Source organism: Stegodyphus dumicola, chromosome X2 (assembly GCF_044657685.1).
Source record: "Stegodyphus dumicola isolate Sdum_Otavi_A_Nest chromosome X2, ASM4465768v1".
Classification (NCBI taxonomy): domain Eukaryota; kingdom Metazoa; phylum Arthropoda; class Arachnida; order Araneae; family Eresidae; genus Stegodyphus; species Stegodyphus dumicola.
In genome coordinates this window covers 101,630,739-101,647,741 of record NC_140781.1, presented here as the reverse complement: position 1 = coordinate 101,647,741, position 17,003 = coordinate 101,630,739, and the positions used below count along the sequence as shown (strand labels likewise).

Below are 17,003 nucleotides of genomic sequence, written 5' to 3'. Positions count from 1 at the left end.
AATATAAAAAAAAGTTCAAAATTTTGTTTGCATTCTTTTATAAATGTTTCATGTGACTGCCCTTGGTATTGGTTTGGACAACAACAAAGCAGTAGTCCATTTCATGCCATACATTCTAAAGCACATCTTGAGTCACCAATGCAAGTGCATTAGAAATGCACATTTCAAGTTCTGGAATTGTTTTCGGCAAAAGAAGCACATACACGCAGTCTTTCACATAACCCTAAAGAAGGAATAGCAGAGTATATGTATTTCCTCTGCTGAAAACCATTCCAGAACTCAAAATGCATGCATATCTTAAGTCACCAATGCGAGTGCATTAGAAATGCACATTTCAAGTTCTGGAATTGTTTTTGGCAAAAGAAGCACACACACACAGTCTTTCACAAAACCCCAAAGAAGGAATAGCAGAGTGTATGTGCTTGCTCTGCTGAAAACCATTCCAGAACTCAAAATGCATGCTTCAGAATGTATGGTGTGAAATGGACTACCACTTAGATGTTCTCCATGTTACCCAAAGGAGTCACATACAACATTTATAAAGTATGTAAACAAAATTTTGGACTGCCTTCTAAATTCTATGTAATTCTTATTGATAAATTCTTTTCAATTAAATAGTTACAGCTGTTTGTTATTGCTATATTTGTTTTAAATCACCCTGTGTGAATATTGGTAAGCAAAGAGAACAAAATGAAAAAATATGTAAAACAATAGAAACATCCAGCTTTTCAATTAAATTTTACTAATATCATATCAGTCATTTGATGATCAATATGACATCTCCTTATTTTGGCATTAGTGGCGAAAGTGCAAATTCCAGCAATCCTGACCTCACCCTACTCTCGCTGAGAAAAGCAATTAAAGCATTTATTCACTAATTGGGAGGAGCAGAAAGCAATTGTTATGGCATCTTCTTGTCTTTGACATATGTGTATAATTCCCAACTTCATAAGGTTGGAAAATCATTATGCAGTTTACTAAGATTTATCAGTATGAATGTTTTTATCAAACTACTGGAGCATCTTGATAAACCCAGTAATAAAATTATTTTTGCTGCTGATTTAGTTGATGTTTTTGCAGTAAGCATAAACTGCATGAAATCTGAACTGAAAGAAAATAATGGATTTTTGATTGTGGGGAAAAAATGACCTCTGAAAATTTGGTACGCAAGTCCGACTCAAATGACATCATGAACTTTAACAACAATATGAAGAAAAGTTCAAGGTATCTTTTTATGGAATGAAATTGCTTCTGTGCACATAGTACCAAAAATTTTAAATAACGATGCTGATTTGTCAGATATATCCATTTGCACAGCAAACAAATACTGAATGATTTAAAGTTTGCATATAGGAAATGAAAACATCAGTCAGTTTTGATTGAACATCATGATATTCAGTGCTGGATGCCCGTATATCTAAGAGATATTAAAAAATATTGTGCTCGGGGTAGGACAGTTTACTATACAAATGAAACCTAGGTAAATTTTCAGCATTCTATAGCCGAAATTTGGCAAGATACCATTACAAAATATCCCAAGAAAGCTTTTTTGAGCAGCCTTTCAACAGGTTTATTTGCTGCATCAGAAGAAAGCTTATGGTGCAGAATTATTGATGTTGGAAATGAGGGCGGATTTATTCTGAAATGTGATATATATTTATTCAAAACTAAAGAAGGGTAAGGAGATTATGGGAAAATGAATGCAGAATGCTATGAAAATTGGTTCCAAAAATTAATGCCTAACTTGCAAATGAATAGTGTAATTGTATTGGATTATTCATCTTGCTGCAACATTTTGTCTGAAACATTCATTCTTCAAATACAGTGAAAAGTCGTTAATTCGGACACCCGTAATCCGGAATGATCTGTAATCCGGACCTCAAAGCTACAAACTTTCTGCGCATGACGACCTTTACGGCTGCGAATACGCGTACGCAAAATACGTTTACGAACGCGCGTTTAATGTATAACGGACGGTATAAGCTACGCTGAAATTATCTAATTTCTAATATCTAATTCTAATTAAATATGTTGCAGATTGCGTTGTTCCTTAATCTTCGAACTGAATTCGGCTTACTATTTTTTGCAGACTGTTAGAGCAATTTTATAAAAGTAAGCTTGAACTTTCGATTATGTCAAATAGAATTTCCGATATACATTTACTAATATGTAAAGGATCTACAAAGCGAAAGTATGTTTCAAAGTCCATTAAACAAAAAGTGGAATTGCAGCAAAAAATGGATAAAGGCATGTCCTTTGTTTATCTAAACTTTAACGTTTGTTTATCTAAACTTTGTCTATCTTTAATGCCGCGGCGCGCAATGAATTGGAAGTTGATCTGTCAGCACTATCCGTATCTTCAGAGCAGATGTTTTTATTTTATTTGGCTTATAATTCCTTACTAAATGTAGTATTTCATCTCGATGTACTCTGTCTTTGATATGATTTAAATAAAATTCCTCATCATTATAATTCTCTTCCGATAGCGAAGAAAGTAACAGAGGTTATTGAAAACGAAAAAAATTCGATTTACAAATTAGTTGGTATTCTCGACACAGCAATTATAGGACTTGAACAGCGGAACTTTGTAAGTGAACAAGAAATTATGTTTGTTTATAGAACTAAAGAGAATGTATTATCGCATAAAAAACGAAGCAACTTAAACAACTTACATTGAAAGAAATGTTTAATAAAGTAAACAAATATTAAGCTTTTTTTTGGTAAATTTTGATACTCTTTATATCATAATTGTTCTTTATTTCATAAATTACAGTTTCATATTTTTAATTTTATAATTTCTGCATGCCATCTTACCAGATTTAAACTGATGATCTATAATCTGGAAAAATCGATAATCCGAAATCGCCGAAGTCCCGACGAGTCCGGATTAATGACTTTTGACTGTATAATGAAGGCAGACATTCAGCCTTAGTTTGCAGGAATAATTATGCTTTGAGAAACTCATATGTTGAAAGCAGAACTTTTAGTCCTCATTTCTGAGATACAAAAGCAATTTGAATTGTATCTTATCTATGCTGTAGCTGCAGAAGACAGATATATTGTGCTGCATTTTCCATCATATCATTGCGAACTGAATCCAACTGAACTCATATGGAGTAGTATGAAAGGATGGATATGTAGCATCCAAAAACAGAACTTTTAAAAAAGGATGAAGTCCATTAAATTGATTGAGAAAAGGATTTTTTTAGTAGTTCCTGTGCAATGGACTAAATGCATGATACACATAATAGAACAAGAGAAAATGTAGAAATTAGACTGTCTGTTAGAGAACACAGCTGAGTGCATGAAATTTAACATTGATGAGGTGGATAGTTCAGATTCTTCAGATGATAATCTTAGTGAGATTAAATATGTCAATTTATAAAAAAGGTCATCAGTAAATATATTTAATCAGTAAATATATCATATTTCCAAAGTCATCAGTAAAAAATACAAGGGTTCTTTCCAAAGCCATTAATTAAGAAAAAAGCAGACCTATAAACAATTGTAAATAGACCTATAAACAATTGTAAATAATGTAATAAATACAAGCTAGCATCCCTTAGAAAATCATAACATGAAAGTATTCCACTTGTCATCAAGTTGTTTAGACCGCTGAATGTTGATAGTTCAACCTTAGTTAAAATCCAAGCAAACAGACTGGCTTCATGGCTGCCTTTCTCCTTGGTAATGTGAATACAAGCCAGTTTCCTTTAAAAAGACCTCCACAAATGCATCACATCCCTTAGATAGCTCTCAAGTGATTTGCCATATTCAAATTACCTAACCAAAAAATATGGAAATATTCATCTCTTAAGTTAACTATGACAGAAGGAACAAGGTTTTTCTGTCCAAAGGAAGAGATGTCTTTATGGAGGATTTTATAAGTTTTTGTGTTTTTGTGTAATAAATACAGTGGAAGACTCTCTTGCAGTTGGTTTTAATCATTACAAATGAACTCATTGCATACTGAGCCATTCTTGCTGTCAAATGGTGGGCCATTCTACCTCCATGATTTATGTGCTGCTTTTGTTTTTGGAGCTTTGAAATCTAAAAGCTATAATTTTTAGATTTTGTATTTTTTCTTTTAAGTTAGCATTCGTCTTGAAAGTACGACTGCGGTGAGAGCTTTTGTTGCTGAGCAGCTAACTTCCTGTCTTTTACTATAACCGAAGGCTGTGATTATTTTCATAGTGATATAATTTGTTGCTGAAATGTTCAAGTTTCTTCCTAAATAATAAATATTTGTGTCAGAAGTATTGATTGTAATCTAGTCTGTGACTTATGATTTACTTCAGAACCGTACTGGTGTTCATGGAAAAATCTGTCAAGTAAACAAGATTTATTTATAATTGCAAGTTTTGGAATTTCCTGATGGAACATTTATGGCACTGGAATAGGGATGTAAGTCTTAAAAAAATTGTTTTGAAGTGAAAAAGTGCATATGAACTTCTAATGCATAAATAGAGTAATATTCTATGTTAAGTGATATTAGATATTGTAAAGTTTATGAGAAGTGTTAATAAATTATTGATTTTCTTTGGTTGATTGCATAAATGAATAGAATATATTCTGTATTTATGAGTGTTTACTTTAACAATGTTGAATTTTAAGTAGATATGTTCTATACTTATGTTTTATGATATTGAATAGACTTATATTCTATACAAATAAAGATTTTTAAAAATAATCTTAAGTTAGGGAAGAATAGTATTTATTATCTTTTTTGAATGTACAATATTATGTTTTCATTTAGTATACTTTTGATTTAGGAATATTTGTTAAAAGGGAAATCAGTCTTAAGTTATAGATCCGCTAATTAAACTGCATGTTTCATATTGAGATACCTTTATAAAATTTTCAGAAAAGGTACAGGATTATTTTTGCATAAACTTGATGTATGCAGGTTTTATGCGATGCTGGATTTGTATACAGAATCAAAATCTAATTAATGCCTTAAGAAAGTAAATATTGAAAATTTTGTTTTTGTTCATTACTTTCAAAGCAACAAACTGGGTGAAAGCTAAGCAAATGGTCTGGGGGAAGGGAACCCAAACTGCAGGAAATACATTGTTAGCTCTTCCCTTGCAAGTTTTAAGTAATGATCCAATTTTTAAGTATTATCAGATTTATGTGTGTTATATTTAGGTAATGGTGACAAATTTCATAGTAATTAAGGAAATGAATAACATTTTGCCCTACAATTAACTATCAACTGCAGCTTCATCGCTTAAAAATATTATTAACTAAATAGGCCTAGTTTGGCAAGAAGTTACTAAATATGCAGTGAATTTGAGCAGTTGAACATCTGCGGGCAATTTGGTGCCTGTGGATAACTCACAAAACAGGGTGAAAACGTGTTCTCTGGTTAAATTGGCATGAGGTTTAATAACTTCTGTTGAATGATTTGAGCCAAATACAGTGAGCAGCATAAGAAGGAAAAGAGGAAACAATTCTCTTGAGAATAAATGCATTTATTAATGATTGTGGTATATATTTTCTTTTATGTGCTTTGTAAATTTTGCACGTTTCATTTTGAAGTATTAACCATGGTATACCAGCTGCAACTATTCTCGTAGATGGCAGTGCATATGTTAATAATTATTGTAATCTTTTTAAACCTGAATTGTATAAAATTGACAAGTTCCCCCTCTAAACATTTGTTCTTTTTTCCCTCTTTAAATTAGGACTTATGCTCTCTCTCAGAAGGCCTTGAAGGACGTTCATTGAATCCGGTATCTGTTTTATTTGATACATTAGTTCATCCACAAGCTGACCTTGGAATAGAAAATCCCTCTGTTATATCTTGGATCAAAAGGCCTGAGGATGCAGTTAATCATGTTGTTCTGGGAAGAGGTGTTCCTGGAGGTTCCTGGCAGGTGCTTATTTTTTAAATAATTTTCTACATTAAAATTTTCTAGGTGTCTTTCAAAATTCGTTTTATATTAGATGTGTTCTGTTTATGTTGTTTTTTAACATGAAATTTTTCACATTTAAGGAAAAATAATATATTAATTTAATTATTCCTTGTTTTTTGTTATTAAACTGTTAAGAATTTTTTTATTATTCATAAAATACTTTAAACATTAATATAGGGCATTTGTAATATTAGAATAAACTTTTGTTGTGTCCAAGAAACCTATTTCCACCAGTTCTAAATCAAAATTCCATTATAATATGAATAAATTTGTTTTAATACTTATTCTGCAATCTTATTGTGTCTATCATCGGTGACCAATCTTGCTGTCAGGCCACATTATTGACCAATATTGGCTGTTAGGCAAGCCTGTGACAGGATTAAAAAAAAAAAAAAAAAAAAAAAAAGATGTTTGGTAATGGATTTCTTGATGCATGTATACAAGGTTCTGCGCAAAATATCATATCTTTTGTTTTCTTTATTGCACATTTATTTATGATAAGAAATCATACAAAAATGAATGCACAGTTAATTGTCTGAATATGGTTTGGTTATTTGAATATGCCAAAGCACACAAGAACTATCTAGAGGAAGTATCCCTTCATGGTTGTCTTTTTCATATCCTTTGTTTTCTTTATTGCACATTTATTTATGATCAAAAATCATACAAAAATGAATGCACAGTTAACTGTCTGAATATGGCTTGGTTATTTGAATATGCCAAAGCACACAAGAACTATCTAGAGGAGGTATCCCTTCATAGGGGTCTTTTTAAGTGAAGCTGGCTTAGTTCATATTACACATGGGAAAGAAAACCCATGAAAACCAATCATGTTACCATGCATCCACCCTGTTTTGCTGGGTGTAAACCGAGAATGAATTACTTGTATTCAGTAGTCTTTAACCAGGTAGCCACTGGTGGGATGTCTCAGGACAGAAAGTGAATGTATTAAAGAATGTGTTCAGTGTATCCATTTTGTTTCATTACCTTTTGCAAGCAAACGTTTGAATTTGTCAAAAACCTGCAGTGCACATCTTCCTGAAACCACACAGCATAACTGCACAGTAAGAGCCATGAATGGCAGTAGATTTGCAAATAATGAAAGTCTGTCAAAAAAATCCCATGAAAATAAATCACATGTATTAATATCTTGGTTATGTGGGGGTCATTATACATTCACCACCACTTAGGAAACCAATGTAACATTACTAGCACAGTATTGTGTGTGTGTGTGTGTGATTATGGCAAAGCCTCGAGGGCTATCTGCCTAAAGGGAGGGATGCCTTTCGTGAAGGACTTTCTAAGGGAAACTGGCTCGTATACACGTTACACATGGGGAAAACCACGAAAACACCCATGCAGCCAGCCCGTTCGCGGGATTCGAACCTCGGACCGAACTACCAGTGTTCAGCGACTTTACCGCTTGGCCGCTGGTGGGCTTCACAGTAAACATCTCATAGACAAAATCAAAAATATTTTTAAGGTATGATAAAAAATCATACAAAAATGAATGCACAGTTAATTGTCTGAATATGGTTTGGTTATTTGAATATGCCCCTTCCCCCGTCTTGCATGAACCACTAAGTGTGTAAAGGGAGACATGTTATTTTCAGGTGTAGGAACACATGATACATGTTGTCGATTCTTCTCCAACCTAGAGTCAATATCTTTCAAGTACTAACAAATTCTGTAAATGGTAATTCCATATACTGTACCATATTCTGCAATTGCTAACAAATTATATTTGCAAAAAAGTGCTTCGTGTACTGAAATGCACTGAAACATCTTTGTATCATGACTTGTTTTCTTCAAAAATCATGACGACTTTCACCTTCTGTTCAGCACTAAACCAGCCATTATATCGCATTTTGCAAAATGCTATTTTGCAGCAAATAAATAAGAGTTTGATTCCAACTTTCCTGACATGTACCAAATTATCGACCAATAAAAGAGTTCTGAATATGTGTTCAATGTAAGAAACATCTAAATATATAATTTCAATATTTAAAAAATTATGGGATGACTGAATTCTATGGCATTTTTGTTTCCCACCCTGTATTTTCAGATGTTTTCTAATTATGTGCAGTGCACATGTATATTTCTGATAGTGTAAAGTTAGAATTGATGAATTTATTACTTTTAATGAGTGCCTTTCGTACTCTTATTGATATTTTATATTTGGTTTCTATACTGTTGTATCTGTGAAACACAAAAATGATTTGAACATTTTGAAATAATCATTTATATTGCAGGATTGTTCTGCACAAAATATGTTGTACAGCCTATGCTGCAAGTACTTATTTTAAATTGTCCCTGCTGTCTTCTGAAAGTAGCCAGTAGTATTCTCTATTATAATCTTCTGAATGGGAATTCCCATTCTTTTTGAAATTTTGTGCTGTTGAATTTAGAATGGTAAAACGTAATTAGCTGTTTATGATGACATATTGATTTTTTTCATTGTGCTTGTATTACTGTAATTTAAGAGATAAATGATTATTATAATTTTTAATATTAATATTAAATATTATGCAATAAATAGCTATAATAGATATATTTTCTGCAGAAAATGGATGGGTCAACCATAACAATTAGTCTTGGATCATGGATGGAGCTTCCAAATTTGAACATTAGGGAGTGGGATGCCAGAAGAAGCAGGTTTGGAAATTATTAACATATCTTTTGAAATTATAAGAATTGATTATGAAGTTCAAATATAAAATTTTTCAGCATGAAATACTTAATTTTAGACATAATTTAATTGTTTTTCAGACCTTATTATGTACTTTTAATTTTTTATTATTATTATGTACTCTTATTATGTACCTTATTATGTACTCGGTATATGCATTTATGAATGGCTATGTGTAACTCTTAACTTGAAGGTGCTACTTTTATATCATATTATAAATAGCAGCCTTTATTGGAAAATTTTCTTTTTCAGCTTTACATTGAACATTTCCAGTAATATATCATTGTTAAATTCTTCTCCCTGACGTAAAATGTTGCTTGACCGCACTCATATTCATAAAGTATTTTGATAATTTACTAAGATTGCTGTCCCTATGTGTTGATGAATAGGCTAAATAACACATGCATTTGAATGTTAATTATTACATTTCTTAACTAATTATCTTTCTATCATCTTTATATTGTTCAGCTTTATGTCCTAGATTTATTAAATGTTAATTTTAATATTTTTGTTTGAATGAGTTTTCTAAAAATTAATTTCTGTGTAACGTGTGATAATAAATGTACATGGAGGCACCATTCGTATGAATGTCCATTAGTACTTTTGCAAATAAATCTTTCTTCATATTATGAGTCTTTAAACATAAGCAGTTTTAATGTGCTTGCTGTGGTGGGGGTTTGCAGGATTTTCTGATGTGTGATATAAGTGCATTATTCCAGAAAGGCATTTATTCCTTCATAGGCTGTCATTCTCAAAAGGTTTTGTTATTAATCTAACTAATTGTGTCACACTTTTTTACATGTTGCTACAACAAATCATGTAACATTTTCAAATTTTGTTTCGCAAAAACTGTCAATGTACATTGCTGCCTAGATAAGATAATGGTCAGTGATACTCACTTATGTACCGAAGGGCCCAGGTTTGAATCCTGTGGGAGGCATGAATATTAGTTAGCATATAGTGTCTGTGCAGCAAAGGGCTACTCAAGAAACACACCCAGTTGAAGTTATCTTGAAAGGTTGATGGTAGGAGAAGAGAGTTGAGAAACCCTCGGATAACTACATTAGGGTGTTCTTTGGAATTACATCCAGCACAGAAGCTTAAGAGGCCTGTCGATACCTAATATGCCTACTTGGATGCGTAGGTGCTGACCTTTCTTCAACCTGTATCTGTCAGTGCAAATTGCTTTTAGAAGTAAACTTAATTTTTAAAAAATAAGTATTAGAAATGCGTGTTCAATAAATGAGATTTAAAGTACTCATTTGTTAAACTTTAATTGATCATGGTGTCCCCAAAGCTTTATTTTAAAAAAAAAAGAGTTCATAATTTTAGCTGTTATTTGCTATGAAATGTCTTTGACACTTATTATTTATTAGAAACATTTTACATTTATTTATTAAAAACATATATTCTTATGACGATTAAGAGATGATTGTTTTGAAAATATTATGAAATTAAAAAGCAAAGCAGAAATGGAATTCTATGGCAAACTTTTAAGGTAGTATATATATTTGTAAAATTTGGGATCTACCGTAATTTCGCACGTATAGTCCGCAGACACGATTTTATATAAAAAAAAATTTAAAAATTGTCAGATAGTCCGCGGACTATACGTCCGAAATTACGTTTTTTTAATACGGCAATATTCCCATGCTTTTTAAACACATCCTTTTGTTTGCGCAAATTTCTCACCGCTTTCTTGTCCACTTCAAAATAACGGAGTAAAATCCTAGTATACGGTGCAGCCTTGGCGCGACTTTGAAAATTATCGCCAACACCAAAAATGATCCAAAGAACGTCTATATATATATACTATACACGCATAGTATATATACTATATACATAGTATATACTATGTTTAACTATATATTTTCTTTGAATGACCCGTTAACTACTCATCGTATATGTCCCGTTTTTACTGCTCATCATAAAGTCGCCAAAAGTAGTCAAATCCCGTGTGCACCGGATACTAGGATTAAACCAATAACGGCCCGCTTCTCTATTTCCATCTTTTTCAGTTTTCTCAACTACCTCTCAGCAGTAAATCTCCGGCGATGTTTCATCAACGTTAGCGAAGACGAAAGACAAAATACGAAAACAAAATACTGTGCAACGTGCTATCCTCGTGATAAGTGGTAATGAAATGTGACCTTCGACCCCACTCACTCGGTGTTGCCAAACCACGCTATAAGTAAACGAATCACGCTTTTTTTTTCGTACTCCAGGTACTTGCTACTATGGCTCCTAAAAACCGAGTTGACGCATCAACTACTTTTCCCCCTCCCGGCAGTTGTGCTAAAGCAGTGCGAAGGATACTTGGAATCTCACGTTTTTTTTATATTTGATAATCGGCAGTTCACGACAGCGTGTTTTTTAAATTTCAACAATTTTAACCGTGAACAACCAGCGTATTATCCGCACTGGTGGATAGTCCGCAGCTTCAAAAATTCACATTTTAAACACAGATAGTCCGCGGACTATACGCGCGAAATTACGGTATATAAATGACACTACAGCAGGTATACTGCAATATATGACTGGCATTGGCAGCACATGCTTTTCAGAACATTCTCCAGATCTTATGGAAGGTTTTTCTATGTTTCAGGGCTATAACCAGGTTCCTTTCTGGTCCTTGTTAGGTTTGGATTTCTGCTTTTCACTTCACAAGACCATCATGTGCACATTAAATGAGATTTATGCTAGATGAGTGTGCAAGCCTCTCTACTGAATTTATTCTTTCACTTTGTGGCAGTTTATCAACACAATATGAATGCTAACTAGTATGATCTATAAAAACATGAGTTAATTTCTGATTGCAAAATAAAAATTCTTTGCATGAGGTTCTATAATCTACTAAATATACCAAGCAGTCATGGTTCTTCTTTTTGGGACTAGTAGCTCCATATCTATTAGCATTTTCCAAACCCACACCATTATTTCAAAATCTTTATGATGTAACTTAAGTTATTTTGGCTAAGTAACCTCTATGAGTTTCATAGTCATGTCTTTATTCAGATAATAAGCAAGATCTGCTTTCAGGCATGAGCAGAATGTCAATCTGTTGCCTGTTAGTTCCGCTGTTCATGACAGCATCTTTTAACAGATTGTTTTCAGTTTTAACTCTATGTGAATTTGTAAGTGCATGAGTCAACCTGCTGACATTCCTTCATTTGATCTAGTGTGATATTGGGATTTCCATGCTGGACTGTTTTATTTTGGCAGCAGTTGTGTATGTTTTTCTCATTACAGTGTTTAATAATATTCATAGAAAGTTGTATGGTGTGGTGAACCACTGCTGCACTTTCTGGTAGCTGATTTACTTTCTGAAAACTGTTTTCGTTGCACAAGTGAACTCTTTTTGTACAAGTATTCTTTGACTGTGAACTCATTTGCTACAATCTTATGCTGATAATCTTTCTAGCAGTTTATCTAAAATCTATCATGTGTAATTCAGTCAGATATCGTTTGTTACACTCTCCTTAAAAATGCAAAACTAAAATTTTTAGCTTAGCTCATCTCTGGAATCTCTATCTATACTGCCTTGCTTTAACAAACATCAATTAAGAATGTTTTGTTGGGCATTTCTCTTTATTTCCATAGTTGTTCATGAGTTTCTTATTGGTTAATTGATGCCATCAACAGATTTTCATTGTTCGTAGACAACCATTCTGCATTCTGAAATCTTTATTTTATGCTTGGCAATTTAGGGACATCAATGTAACTATGCAGTTGTAGCATGTAAATGCAGTTGTAGTTGTAAGATTAATTTATAATTTTGCTCATTTCATATGCATGTGTATTTCTTGTATTCTTAATTTTGTTAGAATTAACTGTTAATATTTGGGAATTTAAAAATATATTTTTATTACCTTTTAGGTCATTAGGATATTCAGGTTTGCGTCAGAAGCGAGCAAATGTTGCACTGGTTGCAGAATATTATCGTTATTATGTGCATTCACAAGACTTAAACCAGTATTTTGTAAATAATGCTGTAGTAACATCAGTTGCACCAGTAGATAAAGCTACAGCTTATAGTCATGGCTTTGATCATCTGTGGAAAATTACTGGAAACATTGAAAGCCCAAATTCGGAACTCGGTCATCAGGAGACTTTTAGCTATATTTCACCAAATGTTGTTCTAGCTACTGGAAATTCAGATCAGCCAAATGTGCTAAATATTGAAGGTGAAAATTTACCATTTGTGCTGTATTCCTTATCATCTTTAGAAGAGGTAATTAAAAAAGAATTACTTTCCCCTGAATCTGGCTGTTTGCTCATTGTTGGTGCTGGTCTTAGTGCAGCAGATGCAGTAATCGCTGCTCGTTTTCATGGCATTCCAACTGTGCATGTATTTCGACGTTCAGTCTATGATCCAGATCTCATTTTCAATAAACTTCCACAAGATATTTATCCTGAATATCATAAGGTTCACCAAATGATGCAAGATTCAAATAAAGATCATTATGAGGGTTATAAAGCTTTTCCAAGCTCTCAGGTTTGTGCTATCAAACCTGACGGCACTGTAGTCATTGAATGTCTTAACACTAAGAAATTATTTTTCATAAAAGTTTCTTACGTACTTGTCTTGATTGGTATGCATCCTAATTTGACATTCTTGCCGCACAAAGGTTTGAAGCTTGGTGTAAATCCTGAGGAACCTGTTAATTGCAAGAATAATCCTATTGATATAAAGTTGTATAGTCATGAAAGTTTATATTATCCTGGCATATTTGCTGTTGGTCCTTTAGTTGGTGATAACTTTGTCAGATTTGTGCAGGGAGGGTGTCTTGCAGCTGCTAGTCATATTGTAAATCATATTAAACCTAAGAATGTATAGGAATTGTATATTAGTCTGATGATTGCTCACAAAATTTGTTTCACATAATATTTCTTATGACTAGTTTTTTAAGCAACACTTTTGTGATTATAATTCCTTGTTATAATGACACCACTATGCATAGGTAATGTGGTCTGATATGTTATTAATAACTAACAGGATGTACTTAAAAATTATTTATATAGAGATTCAGAAAATTTTAAGTTTTGCATTGCAAATCTCTATTAACTTTTGTATTCTAATTTTTATATTTGTAATAATAATGCCTTTAGATATTTTTATATAATGATAGATAATAGGATAAGTGCTTTATCACAGCTATATATGCACATGCATTGTAATGTTGTTATTTTCCATAAGTGTGTAAATATCTGTTAAATATGACTAGATTGTATACTGTTTTGATATCTGGTGATAGTGTGGATAGAATATTGAAATATTTACATATCTTATTTTTGTACAAGCATTTTGTCTCATTCATCTTTTAGGGTTTATTATGTTTTAATGTTAAATAATTGATTAACTGGTAATCATGATATGATTATGCATTTCTGAATTATAGGGTATTATCAAAATCTGGTAAATTAGAAGTTAAAAATATCATTATTACGTATGGAAATTTATTTCAGTTTATGCACTTTATTATACTGGCTACCAAAAAGATTCTTTGAACTCTTGAAAGAAATTCTGTACAGTATCTAGACTGTAAATCTACTTAATATTTTGTGAATCATTAAGGGGGCGGATTAAAGGCATTTTTTAAAAATAAATTATGAGTGTGAGGAATTTGGAAAGTGTGCTTTTCTAATCTTGTTATATTCAACTCTAAACAAAAAGTTTTCAGTTTTGAGCAAAGAATGTTTCTTGATATGTATTTAAATTTATTATTTGTTGGATACATGTTGTATCTTCTAGTTTTTATCTTTTTTATGCACAGTGGCTAATTTCATGACAACAGCATTTAGTTAAACCTTCACTCTTTTAGCTACAAAGTTTGGCATGCTGAATTTTTGTAATAATTTAAAATATTTTATTTTCATTTCTTATTTTTGGAGGATCAAATAAAATTTGTGGAGCAGAATATTTTTTTTTTATTTAGAGGTAAGCAGATATGAATATAAATTTTCACATATTTAGTGAACCAATTTTAATGTAATGTCACAATTTTGTATCTGCTGACTTATCTTTAGAATTGGATTTATTCAATCAAAAATAGAACTTTAGACAGGATTACTGGCTAACAGGACTTTTTAATATTTCCCCCTTGATGTTGTATAAACTCTAGAAGGGAAATACATTTTATAAAATTAAAATCACGAACTTATAAATGAAAAAAATTCATTAATGCATCTAGTAATTGTTGCCTAACTTTTTGACAGCATGTGTGCTGTGATGTCTGAGTACATATGCTCTTGCTTGAGTAAATGAAATTGTTTTGAAAGAAATGTGAGATTTAGTGTTTGATGGTTTCTTTATGAAACTGATTAAGCACGGTGACACTGAGAAATCATTGAAGATTTTAAATATCAGATTATTAGCCAAGGTACATCTATAATTCACATGAAATGTATAAGATAAATTATTACATTATAGAATTTGTGTCAAGTATTTAAATTACTTATATCATTCCACAGCACAATTAAACTGTTATAGCATGAAACTTTGCTGTTACAGATTAACAAAATAGATATAGCAACAAATACTTTTAGTTGAAAGATTTCTGTATTTTTTAAATTAGTTCAATGTGCAAAGCTGTTATACACTTTTAAGTAAATGATGATGCTGGTGTTGCTTGTTCCAGTGGATTTTTATAAAAGTTTATTAATTCTTTTCATCTGTTCAATTTATGAGGTTTTCTTCACTTTCATGGTGTCGCTTAAGTCTGTTTTTTATTCAAATTTTCATTTCTCATAAGGTTTAACTATGCATACACATGTGTGTACATATATTTATATATGCATATAGATTTAAGTGCTAATTTATGTTCTTGTACATATGCATTAACACATCATCACTTTACTGAATTAAAACATACAACCAATGAAGGAAGAAGATGTTTGTTATGGAATTGATATATGTGATCTCTAGCATTTGTCCGGTGAAATATAATTTTGAGTGTGAAAATAGCTTAATCTCACTTTCAGCCAAAATTCTACATGACTTTAGACTGAAATTTTTATCTTTGAAAGTGGTTGTAATGGAATTTTAAAAATTGTAAACAATCATGTTTTAATGAGGCCTTAACTTCATCACCTGTTGAATAAGCATTTTAGTATTAATCTTCTCATAGCAATATATTATATGTGGTTATAGCATTTAGGTATAGTTTATAGGGAGAAAATTGTAGCAGACTTTTGACTAATCACGGAGTGATGAAGATTCATCTCACATGAGGGCTTTTGCATTGTTTGCCAATGAGGAAATTTATTCAGTTTGTTCAGTTAGTTTATGTATAATGTTTTATTTTTACATAAGATAAAACTTGTGCAGTATAAATATTTAACATGTAAATGTTTAATATTCAAGTGTAAGCAATTTTTTAAAGATAATTATTATTAGCAATACATTTTCATGAGCAATAAATTATTCCATTATAGTGAAGGATTTTGATATGAATTTTGAGTGGATTTGTATCTTCTCAATATGCAAATGTGATCTGAACTTGTTTGTTATTCAGATAAACAAAGCTGATATAATCTGACTTTGAAAATCTGTTTTATAGCATCCAGAAAAATATGTATGGTAGACTCATAATTGCACATTATGTGTGCTAACTGTACATACTGTTTGCTTGTATTGTTGTTTTAGCCTTGTATTTATAAGAATATTCTATGCAAATGCATCTTAAAATGGAATACGTGCCTTCTCAGAAAAAAAAAAAAAAAAGTCATATATTTGTTAATATGCCGTAAATCATTTTATGTAAGTGTAGATACGAACATGCACATTACATTTCAATTTAATATTTTGTATGCTATACTGGTGCCAAAGTTTCTTCATGTGTACATATGAAGTATGTATTCATTATGAATCGTAAGTCTTATGCAAAAATTTTCTTTAACCTTCATTCCATGATGAAGTATATACATAGTTTTAATTTTGTAACATTTTACCAAATTTTAGTTAAAGTTTTTAAAGTTTATTCTAAGCATTGTTTCACTTTTGCTGTTAGAATCTCTGACGGTTATATTTGAAATTGTTTATAGATGTACTGAATAAATATATTATTTCTAAAAAATTCTTCTTTTATGTGTCTGTAAAATGAATTTCAGTTGTGGAAATGTATAACCATTCTATTTTTACATAAGAAAGCTTCACTGCTCATTCAGTGCAGGATTTCTGTAAGTGCATGAAATGAAATCTGTTAGATTTGCTTGCATGGCTTAAACATGCATAAAATAATTGTTACATTTTTATAAAATTTTTTAAATTATAAAATGTCTTCCAATTAACATTAAATGTTATCTGCTTCAGAATACTAAGTTTCAAATGCAAGCACTGAAGCTTATATATCTAAATCTGTTTTGAAATCTTTCTGCATTGAACTGCAATCAGAGTA

General features: G+C 31.5%; 1 protein-coding gene across 3 annotated transcripts in view; it reads left to right on the top strand.

Moving 5' to 3' along the window:
* Positions 1–16,683, top strand: part of LOC118182495 (oxidative stress-induced growth inhibitor 1-like) — a 71,443-nt gene extending 54,760 nt beyond the window's left edge. For all 3 annotated transcript variants that reach the window (XM_085809941.1, XM_035351845.2, XM_035351846.2), the window contains exons 4-6: positions 5,688–5,879; positions 8,482–8,573; positions 12,484–16,683. In XM_085809941.1, the coding sequence (XP_085666067.1) occupies positions 5,688–5,879; positions 8,482–8,573; positions 12,484–13,444 (1,245 nt within the window). In that variant the 3' untranslated portion in view covers positions 13,445–16,683. The remainder of the gene's footprint in view (positions 1–5,687; positions 5,880–8,481; positions 8,574–12,483) is intronic.
* The last annotated feature ends 320 nt before the right edge of the window (positions 16,684–17,003 follow it).